The 20,674-nt window shown below is 37.5% G+C and overlaps 1 protein-coding gene across 6 annotated transcripts in view; it reads left to right on the top strand.

Annotated features, from left to right (window-relative positions):
- Positions 1 to 219: 219 nt before the first annotated feature.
- Positions 220 to 20,674, top strand: part of LOC116423995 (Y+L amino acid transporter 2) — a 43,354-nt gene continuing 22,899 nt past the window's right edge. For 2 of the 6 annotated variants that reach the window (XM_031969848.2, XM_031969846.2), the window contains exons 1-3: positions 9,058 to 9,335; positions 15,694 to 15,944; positions 16,766 to 17,012. In XM_031969848.2, coding sequence (XP_031825708.1) covers positions 9,266 to 9,335; positions 15,694 to 15,944; positions 16,766 to 17,012 — 568 coding nt within the window. In that variant the 5' untranslated portion in view covers positions 9,058 to 9,265. Of the gene's footprint in view, positions 372 to 445; positions 591 to 9,057; positions 9,336 to 12,758; positions 12,917 to 15,693; positions 15,945 to 16,765; positions 17,013 to 20,674 lie in introns of those variants that run through there. The other 4 variants (XM_031969850.2, XM_076373333.1, XM_031969849.2 and 1 more) reach the window with 4 other exon arrangements.

Here is a 20,674-nt window from a genome sequence, read left to right as displayed (position 1 = left end):
ACAGAGAGCAGACGACATGCGCCAGCCCTCGTTCGTGGCACGTTATAATGCGCCGCGAAGCCCACGGACCGAACGACCGTTCGACACAACAGTCATTCAGAGCTCGACTGGTGCGCGGTTCGTTTCGTGGCTCCTGCCGTTCGTCCTCGCGTGTTACCATCGTTCATCCGCCCCGCTTGCGCGTGGTGTCCTGGACCACTGCTGAGAAAGAGGATTCACCACGAGGCATCAGGGAAACGATGCTCTGAAGTCGCAGGCAGCGTCGACGCCGGACCCAACCTATCCTCCGGTGCAGTCCCAGTGACTAGTGACATTTAATTTTTTTTTTCCGCCGATTCGTCCCATCTGACCACGGAGCATATCTAGGCTAGGTAAGTGACGCAATCTTATGCCCCGTTCGCATGCCCGTGCAGCATCCGCCTGGCCAGAGTTTCCCAGCGGAATATTGAGTGAAAAGTTAACGGTGATCGGTGTAAACAGTGACAGAACTGCGGCCCGGGGGACCATCGTTCGCGTGAACCGTGGCCACTGTCAGAATTCCGTGTGAATGTAACGTATATCGTAGCATTGCCTGCGACGCTTCGTTAGCGGTGAGTTGACGTCGGACGTAGCTTCAATGGAGATTCGAGCATTTCATTCGACTATGAATGGTATTTGTCTTATGTTAGAATTTACTCGACGGTGGTGTTTTGGGTTTTAATTAGCGGGTAAGAGTGAAACGACTTTGCGCCGACTTTCGACCGAATGTTCCGAAGAAATCAATATTTGGGTATGATGTAAGAAACTGATTGGGTTTCGCGTGTCCCATTGGTTGAGTGGGATCAACCCCCGTTGCTAAAATGGCGGAGTGTTTTCGTAGGGGTTGATCCTCATTATTATGGGAATTCGGTTCTCTGCCGTCGCGTGGCCATTCTGCGGAGTTAGCTCGAATGCGATGAAAACTGGGTTCGGAAAACCCGGTCGGCGACCCACGTGGCCTATTGATTTTCTCGCCCGCCATGCCGCGACGCGCGGTGCTGGAAACTGGCCTTTTTCTCCGTCGATCAGTGGAGGAAAGACTTTATACGAGTCGCTTAGAATAATATTGTTCTGCCTACTGAGTTCTCGAAAAACAGCTTTTGTAAAGTGTTACTAATATTGCAATGGAATAGTAATATTATAATTGCTAATATTGCTATTAAATGCTCAAATCATAATTACTAATAATGCTATTAAATGCTAATATTATAACGATTAACATTGCAATTAAATGGTGAAATTATAATTACTAATATCGCAATTAAATGCTAATATCATGGTTACCAACGTTTAAATTAAATACTGACATTATAATTACTAATATTATTAATATTTAATCACTCCACAAATATTTCAGCTTTAAAATTCAGAAACAGTTGGACCAATATTGCCCTGAGCATTAGGTACTTGTTTCAATAACAGCTTACATAGTCGAGAGATCTCATTAAATACAACGTATTTTCACGAAGCTGTTTAACACTACATTTACGGACGTTTATTCTATATTTTATTCCATTGTTCCTAGATAACTACATGTTCGTTTATATAAATTGTGAGAATTATAGCTTCAAAACCAAAGTATTGTAGTGCGTATTCGCATAATTGGACGAGTCAAAATCGACTCAAACTATTACTAAATAATGTTTAAAAAATTCAGTACCCATCAAATTGACGAGTTCCGTAGATCTAGTGTTAAAGATAAATGTTCTATGTTATGCGTTACGATCTTAGATGCGAAGACGAGTAAAAGTAATTCATCTTTTCTCACGCAAGACGCGGAATATTAGCCGTCGCAGGTAAATGACGCTGCCAAGCGAACGTGAAAAGCGCGTCTCTCCTTTCATCGCGAGTCCATTCGAATGTGAATCGGCGTTCCCGTGAAAGCGCGCGGCGTTTCATTACTTTCCCCCTCCATTCACAGACGAAAACGATCGATCAAGTTCGATTCGCTCGGTATCAACAGAAAAATTGTATTTTCCTCAATCGACAGTGACGACATCGATTGATCAATCAATGGAAATTTTCTGAATTCCCTCGTAGTCGCTTTATCTTTCAACTTAATCGTTTGATTTGATAACTATGAGCCTCCGCGACGACGTCGAAAGCGATAGTTGCAAATTAAAAAATTGTTGACCCCTAATTGGACCACTAACACTGTAAATAGTGACACGTTTTAGCCACGTGACGCGGAGAAGACGCGCGTATCAGCCGCGTTAAATTCGAAACGTAAACAAAACTCGTTGTCTCTGTTTCTGGTAGTGTTTCTGGCAGTGTTCCGGAGTAGCCGAGACAGTCTGTAGAAAAAACCCCAAAATTGGAGTATAACGAAAACTGAATGTTACCAATACGTGGCTAAACAGTCAGTCCTTGCTACACGAAACGATCTTCATTGCAAAAATCAAAATTTTGTGCAAATAATTTAAAAAACTTCATAATATCTCCATAATTGGAAAACAAACATAACCACCATATGTTTAGCTTTATACCTTACAACTTTTGTCTGAAGCATCCTTTCGTGTCACTCATACTTAACACTAACCATACCGGCACTTTTCTTACCGTAATTAATCGAATAACTGGCTATCGAATATAGATAAAGAAATTAGATAAGTTTTTCTTAGTGGAAACAAAAGGAAGTATGACAATTGAAGAACCAATTAATCGGACAATATAGGAATTGTTATAAAATGAAATGAACAACAGAAAACGCAGAATGTTAAATCCTGTCATTTGTGTTACGTTAATGAGTTTCGTCCAGAAAACGACCGTTTGGCCGCACTGTGCGACGTTAGGCTCGACTATTCGTCATTCTAGCGTTACTAAACATATACTATCCACCTTAACGTAACTCTCCGCTGTTTTACCCTCAAACAGATCGATGCGATACACCTGACTGCGTACGTAAACGTTTTCAGGTGCAATTTCTGACAGGTTGTCAGGGTCAATGTGATCCGTTTGCACAGTTGTTCCAGTCAACTTTCGTTTGATTTCACAAACACCGAGAGTCCTTTGCAAACATTTATGTTTTCTTGTCAAATTAATCCGTTACACTTTGCCTCTACTGGATTTGATATAGGAAAATTATGAAGTTGAAAATTCTATATTACATTGTGCACAATGCATCAACGCACGAAACGTTGAAATAAAATGGTACTATCGTTTGTTATATATAAGATTCTTCTTTATAGTAAAAAGTAAATATTGATATTTCAATAGAAAATAAGGATTCGCTTAGTCAAGATTAACACTAAAACTATCAGACAGGTCAAAATTGACTTTAGAATATTTATTTCGCAAGTATTTAAATTACGAAGGCGTTTTTGCAAAGGATTTTTAATTGAATTTACCAGATTTCGAATCTCAAGAGATGTATTATTCTAATTTGTATGAAAAATTGAAGATATGTCACTCTAATTGCTCGGTAGTTTTAGTGATACCTCTTAACGGACTGAAAGTATGTCAAGTTGACTTATTGCCAAAAAGTATCATAACATAGATAACAAGCGGAAAGAAATTCACAGAAGTGACCTAGCACAATACTTAACGCGTTAATCACAAATGTTATAAAAATAACTGTAATGAAAATAATCAATTTTTAGCGGCATTGCTTCGTTAAGGCTTAATCAATCAACAACAATTTTGAATGAAATTAAATTGACAATTTTGAATGAAATTAAATTAACAATTTTGAATCAAAGTTAACTGTGTTTGACGAGTATACACGTCATCATAAGGCTTGACACGATACTAATTCTTTCAGCGATGAATTCTTTATTTTTTCCCATAAATATGCAATCCTTCTTTGTTTCACTTTGACCTTTAATTAAAAAATATTCTACGTGCATTCTTCCTGCGTTCGACGAGTACACGCTCCATTTTTCGATTTTATTGCACGCAGAACGAAAAGTTTTTCCAACTAAATTCCACAGCTAACTGATTAAATAAAAAATAATTAAATTAATTAATGCAACGAATAGGCTTCAAGGATATTGTCAGAATACGATGAAAAGTACAGTGAAATTGTTATTATATCTGAAATAACATTGGTGGATCGATGATCGAGCGCGCGCATCGATAATAATTTTCGTTGTTGCGCCTCGCGCGAAAGGGATCAATATCAGGTGACTACCATTCACGGGTGCCCTCGTGAGTCGAGGTTTCATTACCGTTAGAACGGCTGAGCTGGGCAGCGTATCGTCGTTGTCGGCGTGGGATCAATAAAAACTGATGTAACGTTCCACAAAACTTTCGGGATACGCGAGCCTCTCGAAATTCTTGGTCTGTGCACGTGCGTGCACGGCGCGACCGTTATGGGGGCTCAGAACCGTTTATTTTTACCGAACTTTGTGATCCACCTCCAGCTTCCGTTGTTGTTTACCCGTTACGTAATTTCGATGTTCATGTTACGACGATAGAGACAGACTGCTCTGGAATTTTAATTATTCCCCTTGTCTTCCGACTTTCTGACTGACAAGTAGTAAACAACATAGGTTCGACTGATTAAAATGTTAGCTGCATGGTGGAAATTTGAAACAGAATTGTCGAACTTGATGAAATAAATCTTATCCGGTTCTTTTCATCAGTGAAAGTTTAAGTATTACTGTTTTTCTAGTTTTTCGTTTTGGAGGAGACGAAGATCTGCAATGAATATGGAGTTCTTTTCTTCTTTTAAAGAATTATTAGTGACAAATTTTAACGAGTGCAGTTTATTACAAAATATCGTAAGCAAGGTTTTGTTTTTAAAAACATTCTTCTTGAGGATAAGTTAATAAATAAATTTCATTTAGTGTCGAGAGTTTACGTACGTTTCGACCCAAATAAATACTTTTATTACAATCAACGTACAATAGATTGATAAATTCCAAACGAAGTGAAAAGATACCAAATTAAATTAACTGATTTATTCATTAACGAACATTCCATTCAAATAAAATCTGAATACTCGACAGAACAAATTTGTCGTGTTATTTGTCCGCGCATGAAAAATTCCCGCTGCGAAAATTGGGGGATATCGAGAGCACAATGAAATGTTTCGAGAAAAAGAAGATTGCATCGGAGTTACGAGTTGTTACGTAGTGCCGAGGGGTTCTGTAACAAAAAACGGAATCATTCCGCAATTCTGAGGTTAGAGGAAAGGTGAGCCGGGAACCGGTATTCTGGGAAAGGGTTCGTACTAAGGGCCAGTTCACAGGAGAGTTTTTCAGCCCGTGTGCATCGGACGATGAAAAGAATGGTTACCAACACATTTATGATTTCCTGCGTGCATAGCGGGCCGAGAGTGTGAGCGCACGTTTCGAAGAAGCGGCTCGAAGCTGTACGAGTGCCAGACTGTCGCATTAAGTGCGCGAATTAAAGGGGGTTGCCTGTTCACGTTACGCCATATTGAATCTTCGGGGATCAAGCTGTCGAACCGATTTTCTCTAAGAATATACTTCGAAGTTTTCGATTTGTTTTTATAACGGTAAATCGATAACCAAACCGTTTACGTTCAACTCGAAGCACTTAGAGTGACTTTGAATTAGAACATATTGGGGTCAAGGTCTATTTAAATTATCGCTTAAGTCAAATTTATACTTTTCATTTATTCGTTGTTTTACCTTAATTCATTTCGAGACAACGTTATTTTAGTAATAATATATGAATATTATTTTAATACTTGAAGTCCATGTATATTCTTTGAGAATTATTATCCTTTTGATCATTCATTTTGCTCGAGATTGAAGTAATACATTTCTTCGCGATGATACATGTTGAATTGATCATTTGCAAATTTTATTTTGTAATTGGAGGGTACATTTATGATTTGAAATAGTTGTGTGAGTCATTTTTTACTTTTAGATGAATTAGATGGATCTTTGAACGGATGAGTTCAAATGAGTTTTTGGGAACAAAGATTTACCGATAGAATTTACATATATATGATATTGACGGTGTGTGCCGCCAGCTACTTCATATTAAAAAGTGAATCATTTTTGCGTCGCAGTGGCAAAAACATTCCTCTACGCAGCGACGCAAAAGTGCTGTTTGCAACGCCCACGAAGTCTGAGTACACGAAGAATCACGTTGTTTCACAAGATAAATATTTTAATAAAACTTCACACTGCGTATCTGTTATGTGCACCGAATCATCTAGTGCAGGAAATAATTGTTTCCAATTTTGAATTATTAGTAAATCAATTGTACCGATGGAATGCTGTGATTCTCCTCATTAAAATGAGTCCAAACACGCCATCAATCGGTCTAGTTTCATCGATTTGATGGAAACGAGCCTTTAATTTCGTGAATTACATTAAGTCAGTGAATCTAGTCCGATTTCCATCGTGTTTGGACTCATTTTAATCATAACAATCTCAGAAATTCACTGGCACTACATTCGAGAAGGTTAAAATCACTCTAATTGAAATTTTCTTCATTGCACGTTTATATTTGACGCTTGACCTCTGATGCTCGACGGACTGTGTCCATCTCGCTTCCACTCACTATCGACTCTCTGCCTTTGTCAAGCTGTGCTCGACTCAATTTCTGGAAGCTCAGCTTCCTCTTGCTTTTCTGCTCGGTTAAATTCCACTGGTGGGACTCGAAGTTGTAAAATTTAAGCGAGCATTGCTGTGACGGTAGCATTTACTAAATTATATTACGAACTGTTTAGTAAATTATTCTGAAAGAATTTATCTGAAGGGAAAAGAACATAGAAACTGTAAGAGTGCATCTATTAAAACTTTAACTGTTTCACAATCAATTTCTTGAATAATTTTTCAGAGAAACATCGGTTATCTCTTTAACCCTTTTCACTCGGGAGGCAACTCTCACCATTTGACTGGACAGAGCTAAATTATAAACTTTGAAATTCGATTTTCAATTTTACATTAGTTATTAACGTATGAAGTATAGGAATAATATAGTCGTAATTTTTTACTCATGTAAGATTCGTTTTTACGACTGTTGCGAATGACAGAAGATGATGAATATTTATAATAGAAAATATTGTCGAGCGCAGAAGGTCAGTAATCCCAAAAAGAATTTTGTTACGTCGAGGAATTTTAGTGTCAAATTATCCCAGAACTAAAAAGATGCTCGTGGAAAAGGACAAATCTTTTGTTGTAAAAAGACATCGGACACACGAGATGCCGAGAAACTTGATATCATGTCGCGAGTCGGCGAGGACGAAATATGGTACCACGTGATTGTTGTCGCTGGAATTCACGTGCCGCAACGTTTGACGTGATTTACTCTTTCAGCATGGATGATCGATTATGGATTTTAAAGGGTGTCGGTTACGTTACGGTCGCTCAACAAGTTGTTGGACATCCCAACGTGAACGATCTATCCACGCGACACGCACGAGGGTCTCTCGCCTTTCATTTAAAACAAATAACAAATGAAAGAGACAGCTAATCACTTTCACGAACGTAGAAAGTGTAGGAGTTTTTTATTTATTGGAGTATGCAATTTAATATAATAACTCTGGAAGTCATGCGACACTCTTGTCAAATGTTCTTTCAAATAATAATATTGAATGTAATGTAAGTATATAACGATTTCCTTCACGCGATATTAAAGAATTATAAAATATAATTATGTTGACTTAGATATGAAGATTTGATGGATATCGATGATAAATATTTGGCAACAGAAATATTTCACATGAAGGATTTTCTTGGCGAGATCAAATAATGAATATAGAAATTTTGGAGAAATTAAATACTAGGATCATGGATTTTTTGAAAATTATATTTGAATAATAATTTAGGTGCAAGTTTAACGAGTTTCAATTACAGATAAATTTTAATTAATTTTTCCTCGAGCATGTTGATAGCGGCTAATGCAAAACCGTTTTCAAACCGGGAACGTCTTCCTTGAACTTACTTGAATAGCTGGAGTGAATCGAATTCCCATTAAGAAGATATTTAACCATGATTAAACTTTCAAACTTCGCTTAACACGTAGCGCGCGCTGATTGAAATTCAAGAACTTTCACGATAAACAGATCAGTTAAGCCTATCAAATGTGGATCTTGGAGTCATCTAAGGATCTCCGGTCACAAACGCGTTTAAACGATCCGCATTAGTATCGATTAATCACATTTCGTCGCAAATTATGCATATAGACGAGAATCTAAAATCAAACAGAAAATTTCTCTACCATCTCATAAATTCTACATAAAAAAAGGATTTTCACAAAACCGGAAAACAATGGATAGCCAGTTTCCCATAATATAACACTGGAAAAAATCATAATTGGACAATAATTCAATCAACCAAAACCTACATTCAATTCTACTGAACTGTTTATGGTACAGTCTCTTAAAGATCATTCAACTTCACCAATTAACCTATAAACCATTAAAAAACAAATCACTTCCCACTTTACGAATCTCAACACTCGTTTCTCTCACTTTCCCTATATTTCTTTAACACTAAAACTACTAAACAGTTCAAAATGACCCATTCCTGATTTTTCCTTTTCGCAATTATTACAAAGACAACAGATGTTTCCCTGAGAAACTATTAAAAAATATTTAACACTACTCAAACTGAATTGTGAATCAATCGGATTCTCAATAGATGCACTCTCGCATTGACGGAAATTTCAAAAAGTCAGTTTAGCTCGTGTTAGTCAATTTAATTTGTTAAAAATGTTCAACCCTCACTTTTCTTTTGCACCCGTCGCATTCAACCGAGAATCAACAGAAATCACCTGTCCTATTCTAAATAAAGACGCGTTTCGCAAATGTCGATCATGGGAAAACGCGGACACACGAATCTAGAGCCATGTCGAGAGAAAAACAGTTCAAGAATCGCCGCAGAAAATTCGATCCGCGACGATCCTCGTGTGTCCTATTCTCAGGTTGCCCCTCGGTGGTCGAGCGGATTCAATTACGCATCGATCCGTCTCACTCTCTCCCCTTCCCTCTTCCTCTATCCTCCTTCCGTGCGTAAATCGCTCGATGAACAGGGAAAGAGGGAAAGAGAGAAGAAGAGAGGAGACAGACCTCCTTCTCCTCGTTGATCGCGTTACTTATCGCGACTCTTTCGTTTTACGTTGCCTCGAATCGCGTTTCGTGTACGCGACGACAGCAACGACACGTTCAATCTTGACGTTTCTCGATCCGCGGACTCACGATTTCGCTTCGACCCTTTCCTCCCGGTCCGCGGAGCGTCTTGCCGGTTCGGGACGCGCGGAAATGGCGCCGTCTGCCTCGATAGTTGCTCGTAGAAACCCCGTTCGCCGCGTTAGTGCCTGAGAAATGAGGATTTTTTCTGTGATCCATCGCTGGGACTGGGGATCCACGATGCGGTACACGTACGGGACTTTCGGTATGTGATTCAGAACGTTGTTGCTCGTTTGTGTTCGGTTGAACTGGTTGCTAGTCGGTTTTTGTGTTCAACCCCTTGCGGTACAATGGACTGGTGAAGGTTTCAAATAGAATTTGACAAGCTTATGTATTATTTAATTTGTTTGGATTCATGTTAATCCCTTGCCTTGCAATGATGTGTGAATCATGGTGAAGATTTTAAGTAGAATTTGACAAATATAAATATTATTTAACTCGTTCGGGTTCATATTAATCCCTTGACTTATAACAATGTGTGAGTAGTGGTGAAGATTTTAAGATTTCGTTTTTATTTAAACCTATCGTTGTAATTTTGCGACTTCCACATCATTTAAAGGAATATTAAACTTTATTAGAACTGATTACTTGTTTAATACTTATGAAGTAATAAGATATTTGAATATTTTTCACATAGTGATGCACCACGAACTTATAAGTTGATCTCATTGAAAAATCGGCCAGTTTTCTAAGAATTAACCGGTACGCAAAGTGTTAAGTAGAATTTAACATAAATATTACTGAATTCCTTTGAAATTGAATACGTGTCTTCTGTTTTCAATGATTATAAAAAAAAATAAATCAAAAAATAAAGAAAAATAAATCATAGAGCAAGGGGTTAAGTATAGTAATTACTAAACAGAATTATATTTAATTACTAAGTAATACAGAAATTAATAAACAAAGATTACAGTATCATCGATTTACGAAATATTTTAGCGAACTACTGTATCAACCCTTATTCGGTTGGATCGGATCTGCATTTACGTTGTTGGATCAGTTACGAGGATATTCGCTTCCCGTAACCGTCGTTTCGTTGGATCACAGATGAATCGAATAGTTTCTTGTTCCAGATCGGAACAGGATTTCGTTGAATTGAAATGGAATCGGTGTTGTGTAATCTACTACTGAGAAGTCACGTTGACGTTTTCAGTGTCCTGATAACAGGGCAATGTGAAGTTAGTGTTATTTTGCTCGAACTTATTTCAAAATTGCAGAGTTTGCGTGTTTATTAATTTATAAATGTCCCGCTGAATTTTTCGAAGAAAAACATTCAGTCTTGCATTAAATTCAATGTACACGTTCCTCCAGCTGACGTCAGCAATATTAATGAAACATCAGTTGGAGAAACATTTATATTTAGTCTGATATAAATTGGCAACGTTTTTCCTGGGAAAATTAATAAGGATATTTACAGATACATGTATTTATATACTTCGATGTCTGAATTTGATTTCATCTTTATATAAGCTGAAGGCGAAACAGTTACCAATCAAGTAAATATTCCTCTGTATAAAAATATCTCGTATTTCGCAGATCGAATTCAATTTAATATTAATTATTTCACAACTGATAGAACCAATCGATCTACCACTAACACTAGATAGTTAAGAAATAAACGATCACCGAAATTTCGTCGCGAAACAATTGAGTTAAATATAAACGTAAACAGACTATTTTTAAATCGTGGTATCATCGTTATCAGTGACATCTTCTCATTTCACGGTGTTTACATACGCGCATCGGTTGCGATCAACGTTAAGTCAGGATTAGCGGTTCTTATATAATGAATATTAAGAAGGTAACAGATTAACTTGAGGAAGAGCGATAAGAGAATGTGGCTAACGATGCGGAGTGATTAGTGCTTTGTTCGATACGTGCACCTCAACGACTACAAGTAAATGAAAGCAATTGAATTTAATAGCTCCTTATCAATCCGACGATTCAGTTTTATCGTTGGCCCGCGAGGGTCAGACAAATTATACAATGATTTATGATGACTCTGTATTTACGTGTTCCGTTGGTCGTACACTGATTAATAACCATTTACAAATTTCGTCTCTCTGACTAAACGTTATTTGTTTGTAAATGTTTGTTAAATTATCTGTTCCTCGATGACAACGGAAACATTTCCAATACGTCGGATCCAATGGGCCTCAGAACCTTGCATTGTACAATATGATCATTTAATGAATTAGTTAATTATTTACTACTTCGAGAAAGATTCTATGTTTTAATATTGAAAGTGTCTGAGAAAAGATAAGTCATATTTCAAAAATTAATGCTACGAAAACTTACGACACAATTCAAGATTATTTTTAATTTCAAAATTGCACCTTTACGCGACTTTTACATTAACAAAATCTATTTATAAACAACAAAACTTTTCTTTGAATACTGAAATTGATTTGCAACATAATTTGTATAAGACAGAATTAATTGTCTTCTCTTATCAAAATAAGAACACACCGTTCTTTCCCGATTTCTCTTCACGCTCAACGAGTTATCTGTTAGAATTTCAATGATTACAGGCAGTAGCCCGTGAAATGACGTAAACAATGAGATTTCTGTGTTGCGGTCAGCGCAGAATCGATATCATTGCATCCGTTTATCGGTGATTCCCCGAAATTTCTTACGTATTTTTGATTTTTTACTTTCCTTTCCTTTTTACCGCGCCATCGACGCCGTATGCGAGTTGTTGATACGACACATCGATCAACATTTTCTCTCGTGGTCGCACAACGATTGACGCTCGGCGCGTCTACCGTTCGTCGACTAGGGAATTAAAGTGAAATATTTACGGCGTGTTGATGTGACAACGCGCTAGAACACGCGCGCGTTGTGATTGTACTTTTGCGTAGGATTTCGCGTTCATAACTCTTGCTTTCCATTCAAAATTTCTTCATCGTAGAATTTAGATTTTAAGGATTATTCAGAAGCATTACATTGACTAATAGCAATACCATTGCACGTGACTTAGATCCTTAACCCTTTGCACTCCCTTTGCAAGTTCTTCACTGAAAATACTCAATATTTTCTAATGAACTGCAACTGACATTTACCGAAATATTGAAATAAAATACCTTTGTTCCTCAATTTATAGATTTCTCGTCAATTTCTGGAAATGTCTGCACCTCATAAATCGTCGAGTATTTCCAGTGAAATATTTCCGAAGTACGAAAGGTTACATTTAATGTTCCTGTCTCGAAAAAGAGTAAATAAATTCTTATTCCCTTAACACGTTCCGTGCCACGGAAATTTCGGTCATATTTTGCTTATGAACTGTATTGATCTTTTAAATAAAATATTAAGTTATATTCAAGTTTTTTCTTAATTTTATATATTTTGATATCGTTTCTTGATGTTTTTGGTGCTCTGTAACGTATACAGCTATTCTTGACCATGTGTCCCTTAAAAATATTTTGTTACAAAAATTAACGTGCACCACATGTGGTACACGTGGCACTGAACGTGTTAAGTGTTCGAAAAGCTGCAATTGGTTAGGGTGACCCTGCCGGTGAGTAATCTGATCCCCCAAACAGAGGTGCCCGGAAGAAAGGGAAAGTTCGACCATCGAATCCCGTGTCCCAAACTCGCACGATCAGTGTCCACGTGTCCGTGGCTCGTTCTCTGTTCGGCACGCCGCGCGGATTGAGCAGGAGCCGAGCAATTAGCGAATTCGCGGAATCTGCGAAATAAAAGGTTGAGGCGATCACAGTGTCGGCCGGGCCACCGATTGAAGAACTGGTTTGTCACCTTCGAACAAGTTCGCCAGGTGATAGAAAGGTGTGTGCCGACGTTCGCGGCGACGATTGGCCGATCGCTTCGCGGCTGATCACCGTGTAGAGGGGAGCGGCACAATCGAATGCCACGATCAACGCGATCGATCCACGAAAGTCAAAGTTCCTCTATCAGCAATCCCTTTTTCGATTAGAAACGCGTTAACCGATTTATCGTGCTTCGATGATCTCGAAGGACTCGTCGTGGATCTTCGATCGAGGCATACGAAGGATCACTGACACCTTGTAAACTAAGATTGCGTCATCTCGATGATCAACGTAGATTTAGTGTCCTCGACGGAGTCCCTCGTGTGCGTATGTTTCATCGTATTTGTTTTGTAAAGAAGATTTTGTGTATATTTCGTGTACCGGAAGTTGAGGAGTTCTAGATGCGAAGGTGAGGTGAATGTGCAACGTTCGAGGTCGTTGAATTTTTATTGTGGTTGGAAATGTCGGTGTCGCGCGTGGTTTAAGTAGAACCAGCGAGCGATGGACAGACGCGAATAGGCAATTCGGTTTTCTTCTGGGAGAAGATTGAATTTTATTTTAGGGTTGATTTTATAGGCGAAATGATGTTCTTTTGAATCTTCATTTCTGTTATATTTGGGCGTGTAATGATTCTTTTTTTAATAATTTATTCCGATTTTTCATGGAGTTTAGTTTTTGATGATTCTTTAGAACAGACAGGAATTTTATTTTTGAATTTGTTGAACTTTGAATTTATTTTCAATCTTAACATTGAATATTGATTAAAAGTTTTTCTTCCTCTACGTATATAAATCTGTGATGCTTTGTTAATTATTTATTACTTTTATTTATTCCCCTATTTTTATTCACTTTGCCAATTTCCATTTCTATCTTTCGACGATGTTTTCATGGAGTTAAGTCCACCTACTGCATATTAACGATGAAAAATCAATCGTCATGAAATATTATTGCAATGAGACCACGTTGGTTTTTTTCCTCGAAGATAAGTTGTCTGTGCAGCGTGCAATTGGCCGTCGATTAACAATGCCTCCGGAAGCAACGGTGTAAACACTGACGAAATTCCATGGATTTCTGGTGAAACCTCGGATTTATCTTCCCTATTTCGGTAAACACATGACTTACCACCCGGAAATGACGACTATCGATTCAACAGACCCGAACGAAGGACGTTCGTTATCGCGCAACGACGCTCGTTATCGTTTATTCGTGTCAGTGGGGTAGCAGGGTGTAGCATATATTTATTGATAGTTGTCAAACGAGTGTACTTACTCGTATTTACATAGAAAAGTGCAGTTTCCCGATTAAATATTTGTCCTCGCGATTTCAAGTGGCTCTTAATCTCTTAACATGCAATGTCGTGTTCAAAATGTTAAACTGCATTTGATAAGTCTAAGTATTATTTATTTTTCTTTGATATAAATTAAATATTACTTCTCTATTATTAATCGATAACCTTTTGAATAAACGTGAACATAGAATAAGCAATCAAAAGTTACTAACACTTCTATTAAAAGTTCCAAATTTTCGTTAAAATAAAATTTTCCTGTCGTCGAATCTTCTTTGTCGAGACGAACGGCTCTCTGATAACTCGAAAAATCACTGAATATTTTCATTTCAGATTCATTCCATTTCATTTTCAAATTCATTCCATTTCATTTTCAAATTCACTCCATTTCATTTTCAAATTCATTCCATTTCATTTTCAAATTCACTCCACTTCATCTTCAAATTCATTCCACATCATTTTCAAATTCATTCCACATCATTTTCAAATTTACTGCACATCATCTTCAAATTTACTCCACATCATTTTCAAATTTACTCCACATCGTCTTCAAATTCATTCCACATCATCTTCAAATTCACTGCACTTCATCTTCAAATTCAACGATTCATCGTTTACATTTGTCAATTTCCAATCACAACGTCTCGCAGAATCGCGACTTATTTCTTTACCTTCCTCCGCGCGTTTCATCTCCATCCAGTTGCCCCTGTATCTCCGCGGAAATTCCGAAGACGAATCGTCCCACTCCGTTACGAAGTAAAAGCCTGGTGATTCAGCGACCGGTGGCTCGCTTCGCGCGGGATACATTATTCAAAGGTACGACGTGAACTCCCTCGAGGGAATTCCCCCGGATGGCCCGGAAAACTGTACCACCGATAAGAGAAAACTCCGCCGAGCGTGCACCGTAATGGCGACGCTTTTTATATAATGAACCACGTGACCGAACGCCTCGGATCCACCGTTCCACGCGGACAGCGTACTTTTACGTGGCCCGGAACTGATCAACAGGTGGTGTTATCGGGACGAATCCGATTCCGATAGGTCGATCGGAGGCAAACGGAAAACGCGGGAATGAAACTCGTTCTTTATAAATAATTCAGACTTGAGAAACACATTGTAGATTCAACTGGCTGCGAGGAGAATGCATTGGTTATGTTGAACAAGAGCAGTGTATAAAGTAGATTAAATTGTTCGGAGAAGTGAACGAGAATTTGTGTGCAAGTAGAAGTACTCTTAAGATTACATTAGATTTACTTTAGAAAAAATAAAGGGAGATCGATTAAAATTCATTTCAGCGAAGAATTGTTCTAAATGAAATTATAATAGAGAATTTCTACATTGAAATTTACCTTTTATTATTTCAAATCGATTTATCTTACAAACGAGAACTTCGTGTTTATAATTTATTTTGTACACTCAGTAGCTCAAGACTGCCAGAGAAATTCAATAAAAATCGTCGCTTGTGAAATTGTGAATTGAGTTAACAAAGTTTTTAATTGGATTTGTTCCAGAGAGGATGTCGAAGTCGGGAAGCATCAAAGATGGCGAGAAAGGGCCGTACGACCCGGTCCCGGCCGCCGATAAGGGTGGGAACGATGAAATCAAGCTGGAGGCGAAGATGTCCCTTTTGAACGGCATCACTGTTATCGTCGGCTCCATTATTGGCTCTGGCATATTCGTTAGCCCTACCGGCGTCCTCAAGTACACGGGAAGCGTGAACGCCAGTCTTCTGGTGTGGACAGCTTCCGGCATTTTCTCCACGGTACGTCGACCCTTCCTTTCTTCGATTGATTGCATTCCACTTCGCGGAGAGTTCGTTGAACCAGTGAACTCTCGAGGTCTTTGGCGTCCTGACCGCAGGTTAATTCACACTCGACTCGTGAACCACCGGTGAAATTCATTTGAAATCGACTGCAGCGAAGGGAATTTTATTTTTGAACTATTTTTAAGTTTTTGTGTTATTTAGAAGAATTACCGTTGCTACATTCATTTGGAATATGATTACACGACAGAAGTAATGGTTCTGAATTATTTTTGAATATTTCTGTTCTAAACAAATTAGCGTTGCTACGTTCATTTGGTATATAGTTAAATACAATAGAATTAAAAGCAATGTTATTTCTAAATTATTCTCCAGTACTTTTGTTTAAAGAAATTACTATTGCTACGTTTCTTTGAAATATAATGAACCGCAGCAAAATTGAAAACAGTTTCACTTCGAAATTATTCTTTAACATTTCTAATTTTTAACAAATTACTATTGCTACATTTCTTTGAAATATAATGAACTACAACAAAATTGAAAACAGTTCTACTTCAAAATTGTTTAATATTTCTAATCTTCAAAAAATCATTGCTACATTCCTTTGATGCAAGACTCTATTTTATTATCTGTTCAACATTCGTGTTCCTTTGATCCACCTACCAGCAACGTTTATTTTATCAGAACCATATCAAACACGAGCGACTCAATGGAAAACTCAATGCAGTCGTAATTTAGTTTCGAACGAGTCGAAGGCGCACGCGAATATTCCATGAAATTGCCTGTGAAAACGTTCCCACTGTTTTCTGTTCGCACAATAGGTAGGCGCGTACTGTTACGCCGAGCTGGGATGCATGATCAGAAAGTCGGGCGCCGATTACGCGTACATCATGGAGACCTTCGGACCCTTCATGGCATTCATCAGACTATGGGTCGAGTGCATGATAGTGCGGCCTTGCAGCCAGGCCATCGTGGCCTTGACTTTCAGCGTGTACGTTCTGAAGCCGGTGTTCCCCGATTGCTCGCCGCCCGACGAAGCGACTAGGATACTCGCCGCTTGCTGCATCTGTGAGTCAATTATCATCACTTTCATTCGCTCCTTTATTAACCCTTTGCACTCCACAAGTTTCTCGTTAGAACTACTCAACATTTTCTAAGAAGATACCAACGACATTCTTTCAAACTGACTCGACGGAGGAATCACACATAAATTGAACGAAACTGATTTCTTTCAATATGCCACATACGGATACGTTGCACAAAGATTAGTATTGAATATTAATCTTTATAATTCTGCTGTGATATTAACACTAGAACTACCGAGCATTTAATACGATTGATATGTGAACCCTATATAAAATTGTAACGATAGATTATTTTATTCGAATACTCATTATAGTATTGAAGCGAAAATGTGTATTTTCGAAATCATTTCTATTCTATAGAATAATCAATGTTTTTAAGGTATCAATAATTGCGAAACAAGGAAACCGAAATCAGTCATTTTGACTGGCATGGTAGTTCTATTGTTAATTGGCGACTGAGAGGCGCCTACGGAGTGCAAAGGGTTATCCCTTTGAGGAATATCGAAATCCTCATATTTGGAACGCTGAGTTGCAAAGAAATAATTTAATTGCAAACAGCGAGAGATCACGTAATTTCATTTTTTTCTATTGTTTAAGTAACTGATGTATTGTTTAGCGTCATGTGCTGAAGGTTTCGTGTATTTCGAAGAATCTTCGTTCGCAAACGGTTAATTGATAGATTACAAGTTTTTATTCGAAATGTGCGATAAATTCATAAAAAATTGAAAGTTAGTGTTTTTAGTATTTTGTGTGTATTATATTGATACACATGGGTGTATAACCTATTATAAAATACTAAAAGGAAATGTATCTATTCGGATATATCTGAACATTGCAGCGAAGGGTGTAAATTAATTCATTGTCTCATACGTGGATTTTTCTACTTGTAAATTTAGTTTTGAAAGTGTTATCTTTGTTGGTGCATTAAGCGTGGGATTGGTTTCAGCGTTGAAATTTTTGGGCTGTTTCGTTATAAGACTAACACCTGAAATATTACGAAAACATTGTTTACTCGAAACTTCTCGATTCACGTAGAAAATAATGGCTTCGAAACTCGTAAACATCTTCCGAAGACAAAAATTTCTATATTTATCCTCACAAACGATAACACAGGAGAATTATACTTTCACATTTTATATCGCTTAAAGTGTTCCGAAATAAATAAAACGGTCACCGAGAGATCCTGCATATTTGCATGATACGATCGTTCCATTTCGCATTAGCATTCTTAAAATTGGATACAACAAAGAATCTTGAAACTTACTGGAAAGAAACACGGAAAGTAAATTATTTTTCTCATATAAAGTTCGTTTTCTTATTAACAATGAATTTTTGTCCGATTTCAATCAGTATTCCACTGGTTCAACGAACAAAATTGGTATTACCAACAGTATTTATATTATTGATATCAAATCACATCAAATTAAACTTCGATTTAACACTAAAACTACCAAACAGGTCAAAATTACCCCTGATTTCCTATCTTTGCAATTATTAAAAAGATTCTCTAAGGAATTATTAAAGAAATTGGTTTAACAACGCGCAAACTAAATTTCAAATTAATTATAATTTCAATACATCCACTCTTGGAGTTTTTCTAGACGAATTTCGAAGCGTCAGTTTAACCCTTTGCACTCGGGAGGTGACCCTCAGTCACTACTTGATCTGACGCAGTAAAACTATAACATTTAATATTTAATATTGGAATAAAATAGTTTTGTTCCTCAGTGCACTTCTGATTTCCCTTCCAGTTAGTTTCAAAGAATATCTTTGTCCTGTCAAAAAATGTTAAATATTTCTAGTGAGAAATTTCCGAGTGCAAAGGCGTAACTGCTCGGTAGTTGTCAACCACTTGCGTTGGAAATGAATTCAGAAATTTGACAAACTCTCCTGCGATGAATTTTGTTTTTACCTATCTTACACTGATAAGTACACTTATTTTGTTTGTTAATCATTCTGTATAGAATGATACATCTCGAAGTAATCTAATAGGCGTAATGCAAAGATTATCAATGTCCGAAAGACATCATTGAGAATATTAAGATGGAAACGTCTCGACGTGCGTGGCATTTCCAGCGCAAGTGGTTGAGAACCGTCACGAACTTTTCTCGGTGATACTTTCACAAAACAATTGTCTCTTCGTAGAATGTCATTTAAGGCGGGCCGAGAAGAGAGTTTTGTATATTCTCACGAAAATTAAGCGGATTAAGATCTATTTCGGTCGCTCAATCACTGTCTCTGTCGTTTCATCAAGCGACCCGGCCGAGAACTGTTCCCGATTGTCCCGCGGATTTTCAGTCCCTTCCGAGAACTCAGCCGGCTTTTGTAATTGGGAAGACGTCCCGGCGTAATTCACGGTCAGATTGTCGGTTAACCGAATTAATTTCTCCATGGTTTATCGCTGTTCAGCTTGTTCTTTTGTACGGGGCCCCGCATTCATCCCGGTCGGTTCCCTTTGACCGCTTTAAACTGAGTTAAGGGAGGGACACCACCGAGATACCTCCGAAATATAGATAAACTTTACGAATATTTTCTTAACGCTAGATTTACGAATATTTATTGTGTACTTTGTTCTAATCCTCGGTGAAATTGATATTCGTTTATTTAGGTTTCGGAAATTAACCCTTTGCACTCGAGAGGTGACGCTCGGTCACCATTTGATTTGATATAACAAATATACAAAGTCTCGTATATAATATTAAGTTTTATATATGCATCAAGCCGTGAAATATTTATGTAAAATAGCTTTGTTTCTTAACATTGCGTACTGGCTAATTTTCAGAAAACTGAATTGCACTGACGCCGATTTTCATTGCGATCAATTTATATCACTATATATTGAAAAACTCAAATATTTTAATGTAATATATTTTAAATAGATAAACAATTCTAATCAAATTTAATATCTTTCTGAATGCTATTATAATTAGCAAAGTTACATAGCTAAGTGTCATTATATAAAAACGAGATTTCTCGGTACCAGTGTGCAATGTAATTTACGTATGTTCCCTCATTAGTTCGTTTCAGAGTGTCGTCTTTGTCTCACCGGAAAGTGTCGAATGTTTCTAGTGAAAAGCTTCCGAGTGCAAAGGGTTAAAGGTCCGAGAATAGACAATTATGATACACATTCGCGTAACTGCACCAATCAAAATAATGTTTATAAAATTCATTGTAAGTAAAATTGACTCGTTCCGTAAATCTAGCGTTAGTAACTATTAAGTGAAAATTTCTCCTGGGTATTTACCTATAACCTCTTGCTTTATATTTCTCCTAAGCCAAAAACATACAAAATGGCGGTTACATCCGAAAAATTGTGGATTTACAAACAGAAGTATATTATCTAAAATGTAGCCCACAGATCTTTCGAAATTTTAATCATTACAGAAACAGCGAGCGTTTGAGGTGCGATTTGTTTTTACCCTAAAAAATTAGCTTCAAGTGTTCATAGAAAATTAAACAATCGATGTATCGAAAGATCCTTACGCTGCGTTTTAGATGGTAACGTTTTAACTGGCAATCGAGTCGACCTGTTTTACCAAAAGTAGTTCCAAAGCTAGCGAACAACTGCGCCATTCTGTAACGTTTCGTGCCGGAGGAACAATGATACTCCAAGAACAATTTTCCGGAGCACGAATTTTTCTGCAA

This window comes from Nomia melanderi, chromosome 13 (genome assembly GCF_051020985.1).
Source record: "Nomia melanderi isolate GNS246 chromosome 13, iyNomMela1, whole genome shotgun sequence".
Taxonomy (NCBI): Eukaryota; Metazoa; Arthropoda; class Insecta; order Hymenoptera; family Halictidae; genus Nomia; species Nomia melanderi.
This window is presented reverse-complemented; position numbering and strand designations above follow the sequence as displayed.